Source organism: Loxodonta africana, chromosome 6 (assembly GCF_030014295.1).
Source record: "Loxodonta africana isolate mLoxAfr1 chromosome 6, mLoxAfr1.hap2, whole genome shotgun sequence".
Taxonomy (NCBI): domain Eukaryota; kingdom Metazoa; phylum Chordata; class Mammalia; order Proboscidea; family Elephantidae; genus Loxodonta; species Loxodonta africana.
The window spans coordinates 43,123,493-43,144,914 of NC_087347.1; the positions used below are offsets into that span (position 1 = coordinate 43,123,493).

Below are 21,422 nucleotides of genomic sequence, written 5' to 3' on the forward strand. Positions count from 1 at the left end.
TCTCCTAGGAAACTGAGCAACTATTAAAAAAAAGAAATGATACCTAAGCATGACAATGTTTCATTTAGTAGCTAGTAAAGCACTAACAATTTTTTGAGCTTCTGCCGTGTGGCTAAGTACTATAGCAGGCATTTTAAAAAATATATCCTCCTATTTATTCCTTACAACTATCCAGCTAAGTAGGTTTCGTTTTCCTCATTTTATAGGTTAGAAAAGGGAAGTTCAAAGGTTTTATAACTTGTCCAAGGTCATACAGCTAGTAAATGATAGTGCTGGGATTAAAATTCAAGGACGTATGAAACCAGTATGTGCTCTTTCCACTACACAGCCTTCGATGTGTTAGTGTAAATCAAATGGAGCTTTAATAGACAAAAAAAAGGAATATGAGAGATTAGTTCAGATCAACTCAAGATCATAAAAAATTTAATACGCAAAACAGGTACATTTCATATTTTGTTGCCGAAGGCCATAAAACAAAAGATTTCCACACACCCAAAAAAACAATATTAATTAAATCTTAGCCTTAGTCATTTTCATGGTTAATACCAGTTTGGTAAATTGAAACATCACAGTAGGGTCTATCTCCCCATTTGTACAGTATGTATTAACACAACAGAAATGTATTAAGTACTGTATGAGTGCTGGGACCAAATTACACAGACTCTCATCCCTGTTGTAACTACTTGAATAAGCCCCCCATGTCTGCGTATCAGTCGTCTCCTCTATAAAATGAAGATAATAGTACCTATCTTAAAGGAATGTTATGAAAATAACCCAATACACGTCAAGGGCTTAAAACAATGCCTAGCACATATCCACGCTTAGTAAATATTAATTTTTATAACCTACTATTGCCATAATCAGGGAACTCCACAAAACAAAGTTTTATACTATGCATAAACATATTTAAATGCTCCATGATTCCTACTGTCACCTAATTTTAGTTTTATTCTTTTCCCTTTACATCGAACAGGTTGCTTCACCTGTCTGAACTGCTCATCTATAAAATGAAAATATACTTCCCACCTCACTGAGTTATTGAGAGCACTAAGTGAGATAATACATATAAAGCAGTATTCTAGGCATTGTTGAGCGCTTTATATTGGACTACTCAAAGCATGTTGGCTACCATTATTAAGATACAGGTTCTGCCATCGAGTTAGTTGCTCATGGTCCAATATGAGAAAATAAGTAAAATAGCTACGAAACCAGCTTTATCAATTTTACACTCAACTATTTGTCCTCTCATCCTCTCTGGCACTGTTTAAGGCAGTCTTTCTTTTGGACTGTGACATAGTTCCCTACTGATCTCTGTAGCTTCAATGTTTGTTACCTACACACAGCCACTAATGGGGATTTGTTACATTTAAATCTAATCATCTTTTTCTCTCATGCTCAAATCAAGGCTTCAAACCTATCGTTCCAGTTCGAACCCCTTCTGAGAATTTGCATTTCTAATAAGTTCCCAGGTTATGTTAATGCTCTGGTTAGAGACCAATTCTCAGAACCACTAGTAGAGCAATGGTTATCAAAATTTATTGTATGGAAGAATCACCTAGGGATTTGGTCAAAATGTAGATTCTGATTCAGTATATCAGGGGTGAAAATGCTAATTATCAGCAGGGGATTGAACCAGTTCAAAGCCCTTGCTCAAAGACCTTTGATGGCTCCCCACTACCACAGGATGAAGGCTAAACTCTTAGAACTTTGCTGTCCAATAAGGTAGCTACTGCTCACATTTGATTACATAAATTACATTAAACACAGGAGGCTTTTATCTTCTCATAACATCCACTTTCCCTCTGGAAGGTTTTAGAGGTAATAGAATTAAGAGATCCATGCAATTTCACCTATTCTTAAGGAATAGAGCTACAGGTAAAAAAAGAAGGAAACACGATCCTTCCCCCATGCAATGATATTTGAGTTATAGTATTTCTTCAAGTTTTAAAACTATAAACTTTCATACACATATACATACTTCAAACATATATTGGGCAGCCTCTAACTTACATATGAGCTGCATTTTAAAAGTTCATTTGTCAGTTATATTCATAATATATTTAACAACCCTAGTAGAAGATATATTTCCCCCATAAAAACAGTATTATGTATAGTGATTAGTCTTTGAGAACCTAGCTACTTCAATAAACATTTAGTAACTGCCAACTGGGTAACAATCAGGAACAGTACAAGACTCTGTATGAAGACAAAATATAATCTTGTCCTTAAAATGCTCATGATTCCACAGAAAAGACAGGCATAAACAAACACAAACCAGCACAGCAGGTATTATAGTTGTGAAAGTTCAGTTGACTCTTCCAGGGTGAAGGTAACTGAGTGAATCGAAAGTGTTCACAGAATCATAAGCAGATATTCTCAAAGGCGGGGTAGGGAGAAAGAGGGAGAATTCCAGTAAGAGTGAAAACAGCAAGATATGTTCAAAGATGTACAATATTTGGTATTGTTCACAGTATGAAAATGACAGAAAGCAGTGGGACGGGTGTGTGGGATTATAAGACTGGAGAAGTCAGCATTTCCTAAGCAAGTATCCTACTCAACACTGCTCACTTCGATAATAATAGATATGATCTAAAATTAAAACAAAAAAAGATGTCTGGGCTTAATGAAGTTTGAGAAGCACTACTTTGAGATAGTTAAACGAAATTTTTAACAATAGATTGCCTTTAAGATGAAACGTGCCTTGTGCATGGAACTGCAAGGGATGGATATAATATGAAAATTTCCAAACATATATGACCACGAACCTTTTCCTCCCATCTTAATTTCATTAGTCTTACCAAAGAACCAACCTTCCATTTTGTTGATCTTTTTTTTCCATTATATGCTTATTATTTAATTTCTGCTCATAGAACTTCATGCACTTTATTAAAACTTCAAACACATAAAAGTAGAAAAAATGGTACAGTGAAACCTGTGAGAGCTAGAAATCAATGGGACTGCCCTGTTTATTCAGGTCTTTCAAGTTTTCCACCTTTGACAGAATGGAGTCACCACTTTCCCATCGCTCTCTATTTAGTGGAAAATAAATGAGTTTTCCTTCTCTGATAGGTTTCTGCCTTACACAGGATTCCAGCTTCCATAGGTTTTAATGTATAATGACCTAGTTTCAACTATGACTAAGATCAAATGTATCTGACTGGCTTCATTTTTTTTTTAATAGCCTGATCAGATAAGGACCCAATTAAAGTCCATACATTGCAACTGGTTGACAATGCCTTTTTAGAAGTCTCTTTAAATCTATAGGCTTCCTCTACATCTTTTTTTTCCCCTCAATTTGTCTGTTGAAGACACTAGGGTCATTTGTGATACAGAATTTCCCACATTATGGATTTTCCTGACTGCATATCCTTGTATCATTTAACATGTTCCTCAGTCCTGTTTCCTATGAACTAGTGGTTAGCTCTAGAGGCTCGATCAGACTCAGGTTCAAATTTTTGGCAAAAAAAAAAAAAAAAACTACACATGTAGTAAAAATACTACATACATGTTCTTCAGAAGGCACATATCTGGCTCTCTCTTTTTAGTGAAGTTAGAAGCTACTGATCATCATTTCCTAGATCTAGTATTTCAGTATAAGCAATTTCTGCAATAAACTTTTCAATTTCCTTCACTCTTTCTTTCTTGGGGTTTATTTTGTTCTTTTCATATCTTCTTGAAATCGATGACACGTTAGTTACCTACTCCAGCACAAGAAATTACTCTAAAATTTAACAGCTTAAAACAATAAACATTTACTATCTCATATAGTTTTAGGTTCAGGAATCCATGAGTGGCTTAGGTGTGTGTTACAGGCTCAGCATTTCTCATGAAGTTGTAGTCAAGATGTCAGCTGGGGCTGCGGTCATATCAAAGCTTCACTGGGCTGGAGAATCCACTTCCAAGATCACTCACATGGTGATTGGCAAGAGACTTCAGTTTTCCACAATGTGGACCTTTTCACAGGGCCGCTCACAACAGAGCTGGCTTCCCTGACAGCAAATGATCCAAGAGAAAAAGACTACTGAGAAAGAAGCTGCAGTGTCTTTATAACCTAATTTTGGAAATGACATACCATCATTTTGCCATTTTTTACTGGTCACAGAGACCAATCCTGATACAATATGGGAGGATACTACACAAGCGTGAATATTAGGTGGTGGGGACCTTGGAGATTGGCTACCACAATGGCAAGTTTATTAATTTTCAGCCTTTTATTTTCTAATATATGTATTTAAAATCATAAATTTTGCAAAATAATACTGTAGCTGCCCTCCTCCCCAGGTTTTAAAATGTAGTGCCTTTTATCATTCGGCCCAAATAAATTTCCATTTTTCCTTTATTACTTGTCCTTTAATCCAAGGTTTATTTAAAAGTTTATTTCTTGAGTTCCAAACACAGAATTTTTTTTTTTAATCTATACTTTAGCTACTAATTTCTTCCTTAACTGCATTATTTTAGTCATTTGAAAACTGCTTTAAGATTTGTTACATCATCACATTGGCAAATGTTTGGTGCGTGCTTGAAAGGAGTACATATTGGGTATAGTGTTCTACATAAATTCATTACTGTTTGTCAATCCTATTAACTCTCCTGTATTTTTTTTTAATCCTTATTTTGTGTGTGTGCGTGTGGCGGGGGCGTTGTTTTTTCTATCAATTATTAAGAAAAGTATGTTAAAAAAAAACCCTACTATGTATGTGATTTGTCCATTTTTCCGTATTTCTCATGTTTGCTTTATTTCTTTTGAAACTATATCATTAGGTACATACAAATTTTAAATTGTTAAAATCTTCCCAATGAATTGAACTGTTTCTGTTTTGCTGGAAATAGCTTTATTTCATACTTCTCACTGAATGATATTTTCACTTGGTTGGAAATTCTAGACTGGCAGGTCATTTCTTTAAAAATATTAATCCACTACCCTTTGCCTTCCATCATTATTACTGAAAAATCAGGAATTTTTCTAACTGCTGTACTTTTAAAGATGATCTTTTTTCTCTGGCAGCTTTTAATATTTTTCTCCTTCTCTTTGGTTTCCTGTAAAACCACTGAAATGCATCTAGGTATGAATTTTTTATTTATCTTCCTTGAGATTCACTGGACTTCTCAGATCTATGGACTGTCATCGTCCATCAATCCGGAAAAGCTCTCACCTGTTACCTCTTCCTATATTATCTTTAATTCTTTCCTTTCAAGATTTCAATTAAACATGCATTAAACCTTTTCACACTACCCTCCACATCTCTTAACCTTCCTTCTAATCTTTTCCATCTCTTTGAATTCCTAGGATACATTCTAAAATACTCCTTTTGACTTACTTCCCAATTCTCTAATTCTCCTCTCTTTGACTGTCTAATCTAATGTAACCCCATCATCATTTTTCCCTGTTTCTAAGCATTCTATTTACTTCTTTTTTAAAACTGTCAGCTCATTTTTTAGATCATATTTATTTGATTCTAAGACATGCTTTTTTTTTTTTTTTACATTTTGACATCACTGAAATCAAAAAGCATCTTACAGTTGCCCTCCAAAAGGCAGCTATTATGAAATATTCATCACTGCATGTGCAAACCTGGTAATGGCTGTTCATATTGACATCCCATCACTAGAGTTATCTATATAGTTGAGTTTAACTGCTGTTCAAAATGTCTTCAAAAAATTATACTCCAGAAGCCTGTACACCAATGTTCACTGCACCACTTTTCACAATAGCCAAAAGATGGAAATAACCAAAATGTTCATCAACAGACGAACAGACGAACAAAACATGGTATATACGCAATGTAATACTACTCAGCCACGAAGAGAACTGAAGTTCTGATGCATGCTACTACATTAATGAACCCTGGAAACATAATGCTGAGCAAAAAAAGATGCGAAAGGACGAATTTTGTATGATCCCACTTATATGAAATAAGCAGATATACAGAAAACAAAGATTATTACAGTTATCAGGGGTGGGAGGGAAAAAAGAAGGGGTTTTGCTTAGGGGCCACTGAAGTTATGTTAACGGTGATGGAATGATTTGGAAAAAGACAGCGAGAATAGATGCACAACTTGAAGAATGTAATCAATGTCACTGAATTGTACATGTAAAAACTGTTGAGATGGCATATGTTTTGTTATATAATATTTTCACCATAATACATTTTTTAATTATACTATAATTAGGCACTGAAAAGTTACTGTATACACAGAAAGGCATGAAAACAAGGCAGAAGTATAATACACAATTTTATATTAACGAAGCAAATATTCATTATTGTAGGAATGATTACAACTCTGTTTTCTTGCAAAGCAATAGTTAAGTGCTTTACAGATTTGAGAAAAGGGAGATACCGTAAAATACATGAAACTGAAATACATGCAAAAGAATTACCTACCATATGCCAAGGAATGCAAATGAAGACCAGAGAAACTGCCAAACCCCTTGGAAAAGATAAAAGAATTTTCAAAGCAATGAGAACCTGCTATGGTCGATTTATATATCATGAATTACGAAATTAAGCCACAGTTTGTTAGCATTTTTTCTAATTGGTATATAAGTGTCACATTATACAGTGAATCCATTATTTTTAATAAAAGCTGGCAAGGGGATGAGGAAACAAGTGCCTAACCCTTGCCTGACTTCTGACACCTTCAAAGAATTCTATAGTAAGGTATACCTTACAGTCATTCCACATAGTCCCCCACATCTTAACAGATTTTAAGTGACCAGAATAAAATTGTCACAAAAAAAATTAACTATATGTTCACAAAAGAAATCTAGATAGTTTTTCTCAACATCGAGGCCTCTGAGTATAAATAAAGAAAAAATAAGTTAACCAAGCTGAACACTTACATTCAGACACTACAAGGCACCAAACCTTGATCCACAAGTGTTTTATTTTACATCTTTAACTACTGGAAATTAAGTTCAGCATCTGATTCCAAATATATCTACTTAAAAATCTATTATAAGGATTCTAATAAAGAAGAATATTTTAAATGGTAACTACTAAGTACTAATAAATAAAGCAAGTAACAACTCTGACTCTTTTCAGTTATGCTTAATATCTTTTTCTGGAACTTAGGAATAGTCTAATTATGTTAACATAAACACATGAAACTATCTTAGAAGTTGTACAATATATCCCAGTAGTGGCAAACATACAATATCAGGAACCTCATCGGTAGGTCTAGAAATAAAAATGAATAAAGAAATAAAATAGCTATTATTATAAATTACAATAATTCTATGATTTAAAGTGATTACAGAACTAATGGACCACAACTACCACAGCCTCCACCAGACTGAGTCCAGCACAACTAGACGGTGCCCAGCTATCACCACTTACTGCTCTGACAGAGATCACAATAGAGGATCCCGGACAGAGCTGGGGAAAAATGTAGAACAAAATTCTAACTCACAAAAAAAAAAAAAAAAAAAAAGACCAGGCTTACTGGCTGACAGAGACTGGAGAAATCCCGAGAGTATGACCCCTGGACACCCTTTTAGCTCAGTAATGAAGTCACTCCTGAGGTTCACCCTTCGGCCAAAGATTAGACAGGTCCCTAAAACAAAACAAGACTCAAGGGGCACACCCGCCCAGGGGCAAGGACTAGAAAGCAGGAGAGGACTGGAAAGCTGGTAATAGGGAACCCAAGTTCGAGAAGGGAGGAGAGTGTTGACATGTCCTGAGGTTAGAAAACAGTATGTGTACTAATTGTTTAATGAGAAGCTAGTTTGTTCTATAAACCTTCATCTACACTATAATAAACAAAAATTTTTTTAAACCTACAAAAAAAAAAAAATTAATAAATAAAGTGATTACATATACATACCTCAGCCCCAAAGTCTAAAGCTAACCTAATGGGAAAACTTTCAATCTTTTTAAATAAAAAAAAGTGAGGTGCAAGGAGCATATGTCCTTTGTCTCTACTACTATAGAACATCATGCTAGAGCTATTGAACAATACAATTAAGACAAGAGAGAACAATTGGAGGCAGTAAGAATTAGGAGAGTCCCCACTTTCTATAGAGACCATATGCAAGAAGCAAGCTGAAGGTGCTGCTCAGTCATCAGAAAGTACAGTCTCCAATGCCCTCTTCAGGTGTAATCAAGGAAAATGAAGAGAAAAAAAAGGGACCTCCAGGAGTACGGAGCCAAGAGCAATAGAGAACAGTGGCCTGTGCAGCTACTCTGAAGGGGCAGAACCAGAATCAAACCATGGAACATTCCCTATCCTAGGGTAGGGTACCAGGCAACAACTGCCCAGCAGGTTTTCAGAATTGTTATGGACCAGTGCCTCCTATGTGTCTCCTATTCTTCTCCTTTTTGAAGAGTCTTTATTGTGGCAATCCTATCTCAGTTTCACCACTGTATGTTAGGTTCGTAGGGGACAAAGTGTCTTCTGAGTTCAAAGGTCTCCGTATCAAGGTGAACCACACTGTGGTATCAAGTATCAAGGTGGACTCAATGTATAACATAAGATCCTGGGTTTCGAGACTGATCTTGTCAAGAAAAGGCAAATGTATAGAGAACAGAGTTTATTAGTGGTTACCAGGGGTGGGAGAGAGGGGGAAAAGGGAGGTTAACGGTGATGGAAAAATCACATTGATTAGGGGTAGGGTTGCACAACCAATTACTGTAATTGCTGTCAGTAAATTGTACACCTGTAAAAAGTTGAACTGACAAAAGTTCTGTGATATATATTTACAAAAATGACCAAAAAAAAGAGTAGCTGCTGAGGCCGCCTGTGTACAGCCAAACACCTCTTGGGATCTCGTTCCTTGGTTTGGATATTTAGGGTCATGGTTTCATTGGACATCCCAGTTAATTGACCTTATAACGTGCTTAGTACTTCTGTTCTACCTCCTAGTTCACTGCATAGTGCCTGCAGTCTTAAAAGCTTGCAAGTGGCCATCCAAGGCACAACTGTTCTCTGTTCACCTAGAGCAATGGAGGAAGAGTACAGTCAGGAAGATAAGGATATGGAATGGGTGGCTAATTGCCTCCATAAACAACTGTTTTTTTTGTTTTGTTTTGTTTTTTTTGCCATGAAACCAGAAGAACTGGATGGTACCCAGCTACCATTAGTGAATATTTTGATCAAAGATCCCACAAAAGAATCCTGATCAGAAGAGGGGAAATGCAGAACAGAATTTAAAATTCTTATGGACTCTAGACTTTCTGGAGCCATGAAGGGTAGATAAGCTTAAAAAAAATCTTTAAACCTTAAACCAAAAATATCCCCAGAAGGAACCCGAGGTCAAGAAGGGGAGAGTGTTGACGTGTCACGGTGTTGGTGACCAATGTCGTAAAACAATATGTGTATTCCTTGTTTAATGAGAAACGAATTTGCTCTGTAAACCTTCATCTAAAGCACAATTATATATATATATACGCACACACACACACATATATATACACACACATATATCCCCTGAAGTTAGCTTAAAACCAAACAATAGTTTAGCTTAACTATAAACAATGTCTGCCTTGAGCATTACGCTCTTTTAAGAACTATCTATGTGGGATCAAGTTGACAACAACAAGTAAGTTCATGTTAATGAGGGAGGAATAACCCAGAAAAGGAGAGTGAGAATGGCTACACGACTTGAAAGATGTAATCAATGTCACTAAATTGTGCATGTACAAACTGTTGACTTGGTGTATATTTTGCTGTGTACACTCTCAGCAACAACAAAGTAAATAAAATTAGAAGGAAAAAAAAAAACTCACGTAATAACCAGAAGGGAATTAAAAAGAATGTTGTTGATAGACACACTGTGAAAAATGTAATCAATGTCACTGAATAATTTGTGTAGAAATTGTTAAATGGGAACCTAATTAGCTGTGTAAACTCTCACAGAAAGCACAAAAAAATATTATTTAAAAAAAAAAAAAATCTCATGATTGGATAGGATTCTTGAGATGTAAATGAAGTAAGAAGTATGAAGTATATTTTGCACATGGGGGATGTGAGCAATTGCGACGGAGAAGGCACAGGTAGACTGAATTCTTGGTCCCAATTCCCTGGAAGTAAATTTGCCAGGTTGTTTTGCATTTTGCCACTGTGGGCAGCGTATATCTCCCTGCCCCACTGACATAGGTCATGGAGATGTGACTTGGACATATAGTGAGCAGAGGACTTAAATATGCTGTTGCGGTTCGGTCTGGTTTCTCGCAGTCCTCCATAAGAGTATGTCCCAGGTAGCTTATTGTCCCTTGACAATAAACATAAGTGAAGCATATCTGAATGCAATCTGCAACCTGAAGCAGAACTCTAACAGACCCGAAAGCCCATCATCATGATAACAAATCCACTGGGTTACAGACTGGTATGTTAAGCAGCATTACTGTGCCAACAGCCAGGCAATACAACAACCTACTCAGCGGGAGAAGATATTCCCAGTACAAACATCCAACTAAGGCCTCATTCAAAAAATGTAATACAAATCAGTGTGAAAAAGAAAAAAATCAAAAAACACCTATGCGAAGGGAAGGACAACACTCAATACAGGGGAGGTTAGCACAACTGGACTAAACCAAAAGCAAAGCAGTTTCCTGAATAAACTGAATGCTGCGAAATTCAGCAAAGCAGGGGCAGGAGTTTGGGGACTATGGCTTCAGGGAACATCTAAGTCAACTGGCAAAATAAAATCTATTAAGAAAACATTCTGCATCCCACTTTGAAGTGTGGTGTCTGGGGTCTTAAACGCTAGCAAGCGGCCATCTAAGATGCATCAATGAGTCTCAACCCACCTGGATCAAAGGAGAATGAAGAACACCAAGCTCACAACGTAATTATGAACCCGAGAGACAGAAAGGGCTACATGAACTAGAGACTATATCATCCTGAGACCAGAAGAACTAGATGGTGCCCAGCCACAACCGATGACCGCCCTGACAGGGAACACAACAGAGAACCCCTGAGGGAGCAGGAGATCAGTGGGATGCAGACCCCAAATTCTCATAAAAAGACTAAACTTAATGGTCTGACTGAGACTAGAAAGACCTGGCGGTCATGGTCCCCAAACCTTCTGTTGGCCCAGGACAAGAACCATTCCCAAAGCCAACTCATCAGACATGGATTGGACTGGACAATGGGTTGGAGAGAGATGCTGATGAGGAGTGAACTACTTGCATCAGGTGGACACTTGAGACTATGTTGGCATCTCCCATCTGGAGGGGAGATGGGAGGGTAGAGGGGGTTAGAAACTGGCAAAATGGTCACGAAAGGAGAGACTGGAAGCAGGGAACGGGCTGACGCATTAGGGGGAGAGTAAATGGAAGTATGTAGTAAGGTGTATATAAGTTTATTTGTGAGAGGCTGACTTGATTTGTAAACTTTCACTTAAAGCACAATAAAAATTATTTAAAAAAAAACACACCTATGCAAAAGACTTAAAGACACTTCACAAAAGAGGATACTCAAATAGTCAATAAACATGAAAAAGTGTCTAATTTCATTAGCAGTCAGAGAAGGGCAATCCAAAACCATTACACACTCATCAGAAAAGCTAAAATGGGAAACTGAAAATTTCAAGTGTAGGTGAGGATACAGAGCAAACAGAGCCCTCATACACTGCCAGTGGGAGTTTTAACTGGTACAATCACTGAACTAAGTAGTAAAAAACTAGAAAAAAAAAAAAGTATGTACTAAATCTGAATACAGACATAATCTGTGATCCAATTATTTCACTCCTAAAAGTAAACCCAACAGAAAATCAAATATATACATACACCAAAAGACATGTAAAAGAACACTCAGAGCAGCGTTATTTCAAATGGCCTAAAACTGCAAACTACCCAAATGCCCATCAACTGCAGAATGAATAAATGAATTGTGATACATTCATATAATGAAATACTATATGGCAGTGAAAAAAAGGATAACCTACTGCTACATGCAACAACACACAAGCATCACACAGATATAATTTTGAATGAAAGATACCGGACACATACAAGACTACATACTGCATGACTCCACTTAAATTAAAGTTCAAAACACACAAAAAAATACGATTTGTAGAGATGTGAGTCAGCATAGCAACTACTTTTGTAGGCATGGGAACAACTACGAGGAGGCACGCGAGGCTTCCGGGGTGCTGATGATCTTTTACACATTTATCTGTGTAGTGGTTACAAGGGTATCCTCACTCTGTAAAACCACATTAAGCCATTCACTTAAGATGCATGTTTTTTATTTTGTTGAGTGTAGGTATATTATACTTCCATTAAAACATTATAAAGAGAAAAAACTTAGGAGAACTATCAAATAAGATTCTGATTCAAACAAATCCAGTTGTTAAAAAGAGACAAATAATCCAATTTAAAAATGGGCTGAGGATATAAACAGACACTTCACCAAAGAAGACATTCAAGCAGCTAACAGACACATGAGAAATGCTCGCGATCACTTGCCATTGGAAAAATACAAATCCAAACTGTGATGAGATACCATCTTACCTCGACATTAGTGGCACTAATCAAAAAAAAAATAATAATAAATGCTGGACAGGTTGCAGGGAGATTGTAGCTATTATTGCGCTGCTAGTGGGAATGGAAAATGGTACAACCATTTTGGAAAACGATACGGCGCTTCCTTAAAAAGCTAGAAATACCATATATTTCTATATTGGAATATATCCTAGAGAAATAAGAGTCATCGCATGAATAGACATATGCACACCCACGTTCACTGCAGCTTTATTCACAATAGCAAAAGATGGAAACAACCTAACTGCCCATCAACAGATGAATGGATAAACAAACTATGGTACATACATACCATGGAATACTAGGAACCATAAAGAACAATGATGAATCTGCGAAACATCTCACAACAAGAAGGAATCTGGAAGGCATTATGCAGAGTGAAAAAGTCAATCACAAAAGGACAAATATTGTATGAGACCACCACTATAAAAACTGATGAAAAGGTTTACACACAAAAAGAAAACAATCTTTGATGGTTATGAGGGAGCAGGAGAGGTGGGGAGGGTAAAACACTAACTAGATAACAGGTAAGTGTGCTAAGTTTGGTGAAGGGTTAAGAAAGTACACAATACTGGGGAAGTCAACACAACTTGACCAAGGCAAAGTCATAAAAGATTCATAGACACATCATAACTCCGAGGGACCAAGTTATTGGTCTCAGGGCTTGGGGGACATCTAGCTCAATAGGCATAACATAGTTTATAAAAAAAAATGCTCTACATCTACTTTTCTGAGTAGCATCTGGGGTCTTCAAAGCTTGTAACCCACCATCTAAGATACATCTACTGGTCCCACCTTGTCTGGAGCAAGGGAGAATGAAGAAAACCAAAGACACAAGGCAAGGATTAATCCAAAGGACTAATGGACCACAACTACCACAGCCTCCACCACAGTGAGTCCAGCACAACTAGATGGTGCCCGACTACCACCACTGACTACTCTGACAGGGATCACAACAGAGGGTCCTGGACAGAGTTACAGAAAAATGCAGAACAAAATTCACATACAAAAAAGACCAGACTTACTGGTCTGACAGAGACTGGAAAAACCTCGAGAGTATGACCCCTGGATGCCCCTTTAACTCCATACTTAAGTCACTCCTGAGGGTCACTCTTCAGTCAAAGATTAGATAGGCCTATATCACAAACAGTAACAAACATAGTTCAACCATGTACATGAGACTAAATGGGCACACCAGCCCAGGGGCAAGGACAAGAAGGCAGGAGAGGACGGGGAAGTTGGACAAACGGAAATTCGGAACCCAAGGTTGAGAAGAGGAGAGTGCTGACATGTCATGGGGTTGGCAACCAATGTCAGAAAACAATATGCGTATTAATTGCTTAATGAGAAACTAATTTTCTCTGTTAACTTTCACCTAAAGCACATTTAAAAAATTCATTATTAAAAAAGAATAGAAATTTAAACACAGATTGGATATTAAGCAATTCTTGTTTGTTTTCACTATGAAAATGGTGGTGTAAAAAAATAAAATTAAAAAATAGGTATTTATCTCCTCGAGATACATACTGAAATATCAGCACATGAACTATGATGTCTGGAATGTTTTAAAATACTCCAGGGAGCTGGGGCAGCAGGTTACAGATAAAATAAGATTGTCTGTACACTGATAACTATTAAAGCTGGTACTACTAGGTACTTTGTATATATTATCAAATTTATCCCCAGAACATTTTACAGATAAGGAAACAAAGGCTCTTGGCTCATGTGCTCAAAGTCTAACAGACACTAAACATAGTTGGAATTGCAAATACCTAAAAATCAAAATATCATCTTCAAGGTACAGAAGAACTGACAATATCCAGGAAAGCAGATAGGAAAAGGAAGCTACAAAAAGACAAAGCAGGAGCAGTACTTCAGATGTAATAAATGATCAAGAGTTGTGTTTTCAAAACTAAGGCTCAAGAACCCTAGAGGGTCATCAGAAATATTTCAACTATAAGTTATGAGAATTTTTAAAGTTTGTGTTTTCATTTCTACTAATTTTTAAATTTATTTAAGCATATTTCTATACATGTTTACATTACTTTAAGCATAAGTACTATAACTAGTCCATCACCTGTCTGTCAGTTGTACTGTGGTGGCTTGCATGTTGCTGTGATGTTCGAAGCTATTCCAAAAACTATTTCAAAAACCTGGAAAGGTTTCAATGAAGGTTCCAGACTAAGACAGACTAGGAAGAAAGGCCTGGCAATCTACTTTTGAAATCTACCCAGTGAAAATCCTACAGAATATTGTCCCACATAGAGCTGGAAGATGAGCCCCCTAGGTAGGGAGGCACTCAAAATACACAGTGGCTGCAACAATAGACTCAAGGACACCAACGATCATGAAGGTGGTGCAAGGCCAACCAACATTTCATTTTGTTGTACACAGGGTCACCACTGAGTCAGATTCAACTAGACAGACTACAACTAACAACAACGACACTGTAACTAGTACTGTTGCTCAACTTCAGTGGCCACGTCTGCAACAGCACCAAGTGAACATTAGTGACTATTCAACTTAAGAGTACAGTATTTTTCAAATTACTTATCTCTGGAGTTACAGACAGGTTCTTAGGGATCTGAGAATTTTCAGATGCTCTATAGAAGTACCACGCAAAACGTGGTACACAGACCAGTAATAGTCCTCGGCTGGACAAGCACAAAAATCAACCAATTGTTGTTGCTGTGTGCCATCAAGTCGACAGCAGATTGCCGCATCTTTCTCCTGTGAGTAAACATTTAAGAACTTTAATGTCAGTTTGACAGTAACTTTTAGCCTGGTGATTGATTATTAAAAAGATAATAAAATGTAGGCCTGTGTTTTTAGCATTTCTTTCACTCTTCTAGAACTGCATTTGCTGAAGCCACCAATGATCTCCTGTCAAATTAATATATGCTTCATAACATAACACTTCTCTTGACATTTATGTTGAATTTGACATTACTGACCAACTACTCCCCTTCTTTATGACATCCCTCCTCTTTCTGAGGCAACCACTCACTCCTGGTTCTCCTCCCATTCAAACTCCTTACAAGCTCTTCCTCCCTCTATCTTCCTTTTAGGACCTGATGACTAACCCTCCTCTTAATCAGTTGCCACTGAGTCAATTCCAATTCACGGTGACCCCACGCAGGTGAGACTAAATTATACAGGGTTTTCAGTAGCTATTTTTTGATAGTATATCAATCACCAGGCCTTCCCTCCAAGGCACCTCTAGGTGGACTCGAACTTCTAATCCTTCAGTTAGCAGTCAAGCATGTTAACCATTTGCACCACCCAAGGACTCCTTTCTCTGCTTACTTTCATATAATTCTTCAACAATGCCCAATATGATAGTTTTCAAAACTTCCTTTCCAGCTCAGACATCCCTTATAAACTTCAGAACCCATACAAGGGACATCTTTACCTGCACTGCAAACGTAGCATGTTAACTCCTACTAGTTAACCTGAAAACCTAGTTAAACTGTACTACCTAATTTGGTGAATGGGATGACCAAGTACCAGTTTCTAAAACAAAAATATCTGAAAATTATTTTTGACTCCTCTTTTTCCCCTCATGCTCCATATCTACACATTAAATGCTCTCACATTTATTCCTAACAGGTAAATTTAAATTTTGATACTCAACAAGAAAAAATAATACCTTTTCAGGTATCTTAACAACTTTTTGGAACATTGCAGAAGCTCCTCAAGCCAAAGCACAAAGGTAATATTCATTTACTAAGAGCTAGCCCATGTCTATTGATATAAAATATGTATTTCTTGCTTTCACATCTAACTTCCTAAAATGAACATGTAATTGGTAACTACTATTATTGGGCTGGAAACCCTGGTGGCATAGTGGTTAAGAGTTTGGCTGCTAACCAAAGGCCAGCAGTTCGAATCCACCAGGGGCTCCTTGGAAACCCTATGGGACAGTTCTACTCTGTCCTATAGGGTTGCTATGAGTCAAAATCGACTCGACTGCAAGGGGTTTGGGTTGGTTTTTATTATTGGGCTGGTGGCACAGTGGTTAAGAGTTCAGCTCCTAACCAAAAACTTGGCAGTTCAAATCCCCCAGCTGCTCCTTGCAAATTCTATGGGGCAGTTCTACTGTGTCCTATAGGGTCACTACAAGTTGAAATCAACTCGACAACAACGGTTTTTTGAGTTTATTATTCTGCTAATGGTTTTGTTTTGTTTTTCCTTAAAGGCTAAGAACATTATCTTCCTTACATACAAAGTCATTATCAAGCCACAGAAAATCAGAAGAGCCATTTCCACACTTTGCACATGCCAGGGACTTATTAAATACGTGTTAAATAAGTAATAGCAGCTGGTCTATATTGGCCCACCTTACCGAATGCATCCCTTAGGATTATAACCAAATGTTTATAACTAATAATTTTCTATTTAGAAGAATATTTGTTCATTTGATTTTTTCTAAATCTATTTATAAAAAAAAGTACTTGACTTTCATCTGAATAAAACACCTCTAAATTCTATTCTCCTTATAAAGCAAAACTTTTACTCTGAAAAGGAAGTTTACTCTGAGCTCACTGCAAAGCTATCTATTTCAGTCATATCCCAGATTTAGCAGGACAAAGGGCAACAGCAGGAAATGGAGAATCACCAAAGACCAAAACAAATTTGATTTAGAGTTTGAACAAACAAAAAATACTCAAATGATTATTCAGGATAATTAAGCACTACAAAGCAAAAAACTTAATAAATTTTATTCTAAGCCTTTATTTAGATTAAAAATTATTTAAGACATTCATGAGCAGAAGCTTCATTACTACTGATGAGAGTGTATTATCCTATATTATTATACAACATAAAGATAAAAGTAATCTTAATACAGGTACACATAGTTACATTTACAAAATACTAGTAAAGATTACATTTTCATATTTACCGTCGGTTCTTTTTCTCTCATCAACTTTAAGATACATGTAAAAAAAAATTTTTTTTCCATTTGACAGATGAGAAAACTGAGCTATAAGGAAACTAGGTAACTACTTTCAGATCCTTAAGATGAGAAGCAGATTTGGGACTATCTTAGCTCTAACTCTGTGCCTTCCCAATATTACCCAGTATAAACTGAATCTCAAAAAAAAAAGGTAGTGACAAAATGAACCATGAATTTAAACTCACATTTCCACATTTCAATGTGGCATGCTTCTGAGTCACTTTGTATCTTTTTACTCAGTTAACACATTCGATACTTTGCACTAGACAGAACAAAAGAAGCTTGATCTTATCTAAAAATTTGAAAGGCTCAGTTTCTCTCTTCTACATATTCTGGTGGTCAACAATGCACTTCCAAAAGGTAAATGTCCAATAAAAATATAACATTATGCTTGTCCAAGGGCAGCAAGGCAGCAGCTGAGATAGGGATTATCATAACACCCAAATCCAAAACCAAACCCGTTGTCGTCGAGTCGATTCTGACTCATAGCGACCCTATAGAACAGAGTAGAACTGCTTCACAGTTTCCAATGAGCGCCTGATGGATTCGAACTGCTGACCTGTTGGTTAGCAGTCACAGCACTTAATCACTATGCCACCAGGGTTTCCATCATGATACAGGTATGTCTTATTCTACATAAAAGATGAATTCCAAAAAGTTGTATGATAATATAGGCGCCAAAATTGTTCTCAGCACTGTCTCTCTCACCTCAAGTACATTATCAAGTAAAGAAATAATGTCAATTGGAGGTCCTAGCCAGAGCGACTAGGCTAGATACAGAAATAAAGGGCATCCAGATTGGCAAGGAAGAAGTAAAATTATCTCTATTTGCAGATGACATGATCTTATACACAAAAAACCCTAAGGAATCCTCCAGAAAACTACTGACACTAACAGAAGAGCTCAGCAGAGTATCACGATACAAGATAAACATATAAAAACCAGTTGGATTCCTCTACATCCACAAAAAGAGCATCAAAGAGGAAATCACCAAATCAATACCATTTACAGTAGCCCCCAAGAAGATAAAATACTTAGGAATAAATCTTACCAGAGATGTCAAAGACTTATACAAAGAAAACTACAAAACACTTCTGCAAGAAACCAAAAGAGACCTACGTAAGTGGAAAAACATACCTTGCTCATGGATAGGAAGACTTAACATTGTAAAAATGTCTATTCTACCAAAAGCAATCTATAGATTTAATGCAATTCCAATTCAAATTCTAATGACATTTTTTAATGAGATGGAGAAACAAATCACCAACTTCATATGGAAGGGAAAGAGGCCCAGGATAAGTAAAGCATTACTGAAAAAGAAGAACAAAGTGGGAGGCCTTACTCTACCTGATTTTAGAACCTATTATATCACCGCAGTAGTCAAAACAGCCTGGTACTGGTACAACAACAGATACATAGACCAATGGAACAGAATTGAGAATCCAGACTTAAATCCATCTACATATGAGCAGTTGATATTTGACAAAGGCCCCAAAACAGTTAAATGGGGAAAAGACAGTCTGTTTAACAAATGGCGCTGGCATAACTGGATAGCCAACTGCAAAAAATGAAACAAGACCCATATATCATACCATGCACAAAAATGAACTCAAAACAGATCAAAGACCTAAATATAAAATCTAAAACAGTAAAGATCATGGAAGAAAAAATAGGGACAACATTAGGAGCCCTAATACATGGCATAAACAGTATACAAAACATTACTAACAATGCAGAAGAAAAACTAGATAACTGGGAGCTCCTAAAAATCAAACAACTATGCTCATCCAAATACTTCACCAAAAGAGTAAAAAGATTACCGACAGACTAGGAAAAAGTTTTTAGATATGACATTTCCCATCAGCACCTGATCTCTAAAATCTACATGATACTGCACAAACTCAACTACAAAAAGACAAATAACCCAATTAAAAAATGGACAAAAGATATGAACAGACACTTCACTGAAGAAGACATTCAGGTAGCTAACAGATACATGAGGAAACGCTCACGATCATCAGCCGTTAGAGAAACGAAAATCAAAACTGCAATGAGATGCCATCTCATGCCAACAAGGCTGGCATTAATGCAAAAAACACAAAATGATAAATGTTGGAGAGGTTGTGGAGAGACTGGAACACTTATACACTGCTGGTGGGAATGTAAAATGGTACAACCACTTTGGAAATCCATTTGGCGCTTCCTTAAAAAGCTAGAAATAAAGAAGAGGAGTAGCAATATTAATTTCTGACAAAATAGACTTTAGACTTAAATCCACCACAAAGGATAAAGAAGGACACTATATAATGATAAAAGGGACAATTGATCAGGAAGACATAACCATATTAAATATTTACGCACCCAATGACAGGGCTGCAAGATACATAAATCAAATTTTAACAGAACTGAAAAGCGAGATAGATACCTCCACAATTATAGTAGGAGACTTCAACACACCACTTTCGGAGAAGGACAGGACATCCAGTAAGAAGCTCAACAGAGACACGGAAGATCTAATTACAACAATCAACCAACTTGACCTCATTGACTTATACAGAACTCTCCACCCAACTGCTGCAAAATATACTTTTTTTTCCAGTGCACATGGAACATTCTCTAGAATAGACCACATATTAGGTCATAAAACAAACCTTTGCAGAGTCCAAAACATCGAAATATTACAAAGCATCTTCTCAGACCACAAGGCAATAAAACTAGAGATCAATAACAGAAAAACGAGGGAAAAGAAATCAAATACTTGGAAAATGAACAATACCCTCCTGAAAAAAGACTGGGTTATAGAAGACATCAAGGAGGGAATAAGGAAATTCATAGAAAGCAACGAGAATGAAAATACTTCCTATCAAAACCTCTGGGACACAGCAAAAGCAGTGCTCAGAGGCCAATTTATATCAATAAATGCACACATACAAAAAGAAGAAAGAGCCAAAATCAGAGAACCGTCCCTACAACTTGAACAAATAGAAAGTGAGCAACAAAAGAATCCATCAGGCACCAGAAGAAAACAAATAATAAAAATTAGAGCTGAACTAAATGAATTAGAGAACAGAAAAACAATTGAAAGAATTAACAAAGCCAAAAGCTGGTTCTTTGAAAAAATTAACAAAATTGATAAACCATTGGCTAGACTGACTAAAGAAATACAGGAAAGGAAACAAATAACCCGAATAAGAAATGAGAAGGACCACATCACAACAGAACCAAATGAAATTAAAAGAATCATTTCAGATTATTATGAAAAATTGTACTCTAACAAATTTGAAAACCTAGAAGAAATGGATGAATTCCTGGAAAAACACTACCTACCTAAACTAACACATTCAGAAGTAGAACAACTAAATAGACCCATAACAAAAAAAGAGATTGAAACGGTAATCAAAAAACTCCCAACAAAAAAAAGTCCTGGCCCGGACGGCTTCACTGCAGAGTTCTACCAAATTTTCAGAGAAGAGTTAACACCACTACTACTAAAGGTATTCCAAAGCATAGAAAATGACGGAATACTACCCAACTCATTCTATGAAGCCACCATCTCCCTGATACCAAAACCAGGTAAAGACATTACAAAAAAAGAAAATTATAGACCTATATCCCTCATGAACATTGATGCAAAAATCCTCAACAAAATTCTAGCCAATAGAATCCAACAACACATCAAAAAAATAATTCACCCTGATCAAGTGGGATTTATACCAGGTTTTTATGCAAGGCTGGTTTAATATCAGAAAAACCATTAATGTAATCCATCACATAAATAAAACAAAAGACAAAAACCACATGATCTTATCAACTGATGCAGAAAAGGCATTTGACAAAGTCCAACACCCATTCATGATAAAAACTCTTACCAAAATAGGAATTGAAGGAAAATTCCTCAACATAATAAAGGGCATCTATGCAAAGCCAACAGCCAATGTCACTCTAAATGGAGAGAACCTGAAAGCATTTCCCTTGAG

General features: G+C 36.6%; 1 protein-coding gene across 13 annotated transcripts in view; it reads right to left on the reverse strand.

The window, feature by feature from the left end:
- Nucleotides 1–21,422, reverse strand: part of NBEAL1 (neurobeachin like 1) — a 187,033-nt gene that overhangs the window by 153,642 nt on the left and 11,969 nt on the right. For 9 of the 13 annotated variants that reach the window (XR_010322244.1, XM_023542231.2, XM_023542230.2 and 6 more), the window contains exon 3: nucleotides 6,384–6,429. The exons of the other annotated variants lie outside the window; for them this stretch is intronic. Coding sequence is in view for 8 of the 9 variants with exons in the window: in XM_023542231.2 (XP_023397999.1) it covers nucleotides 6,384–6,429 (46 nt within the window). In the remaining variant the exon portion in view is untranslated. The remainder of the gene's footprint in view (nucleotides 1–6,383; nucleotides 6,430–21,422) is intronic. 13 annotated transcript variants of the gene reach the window in all.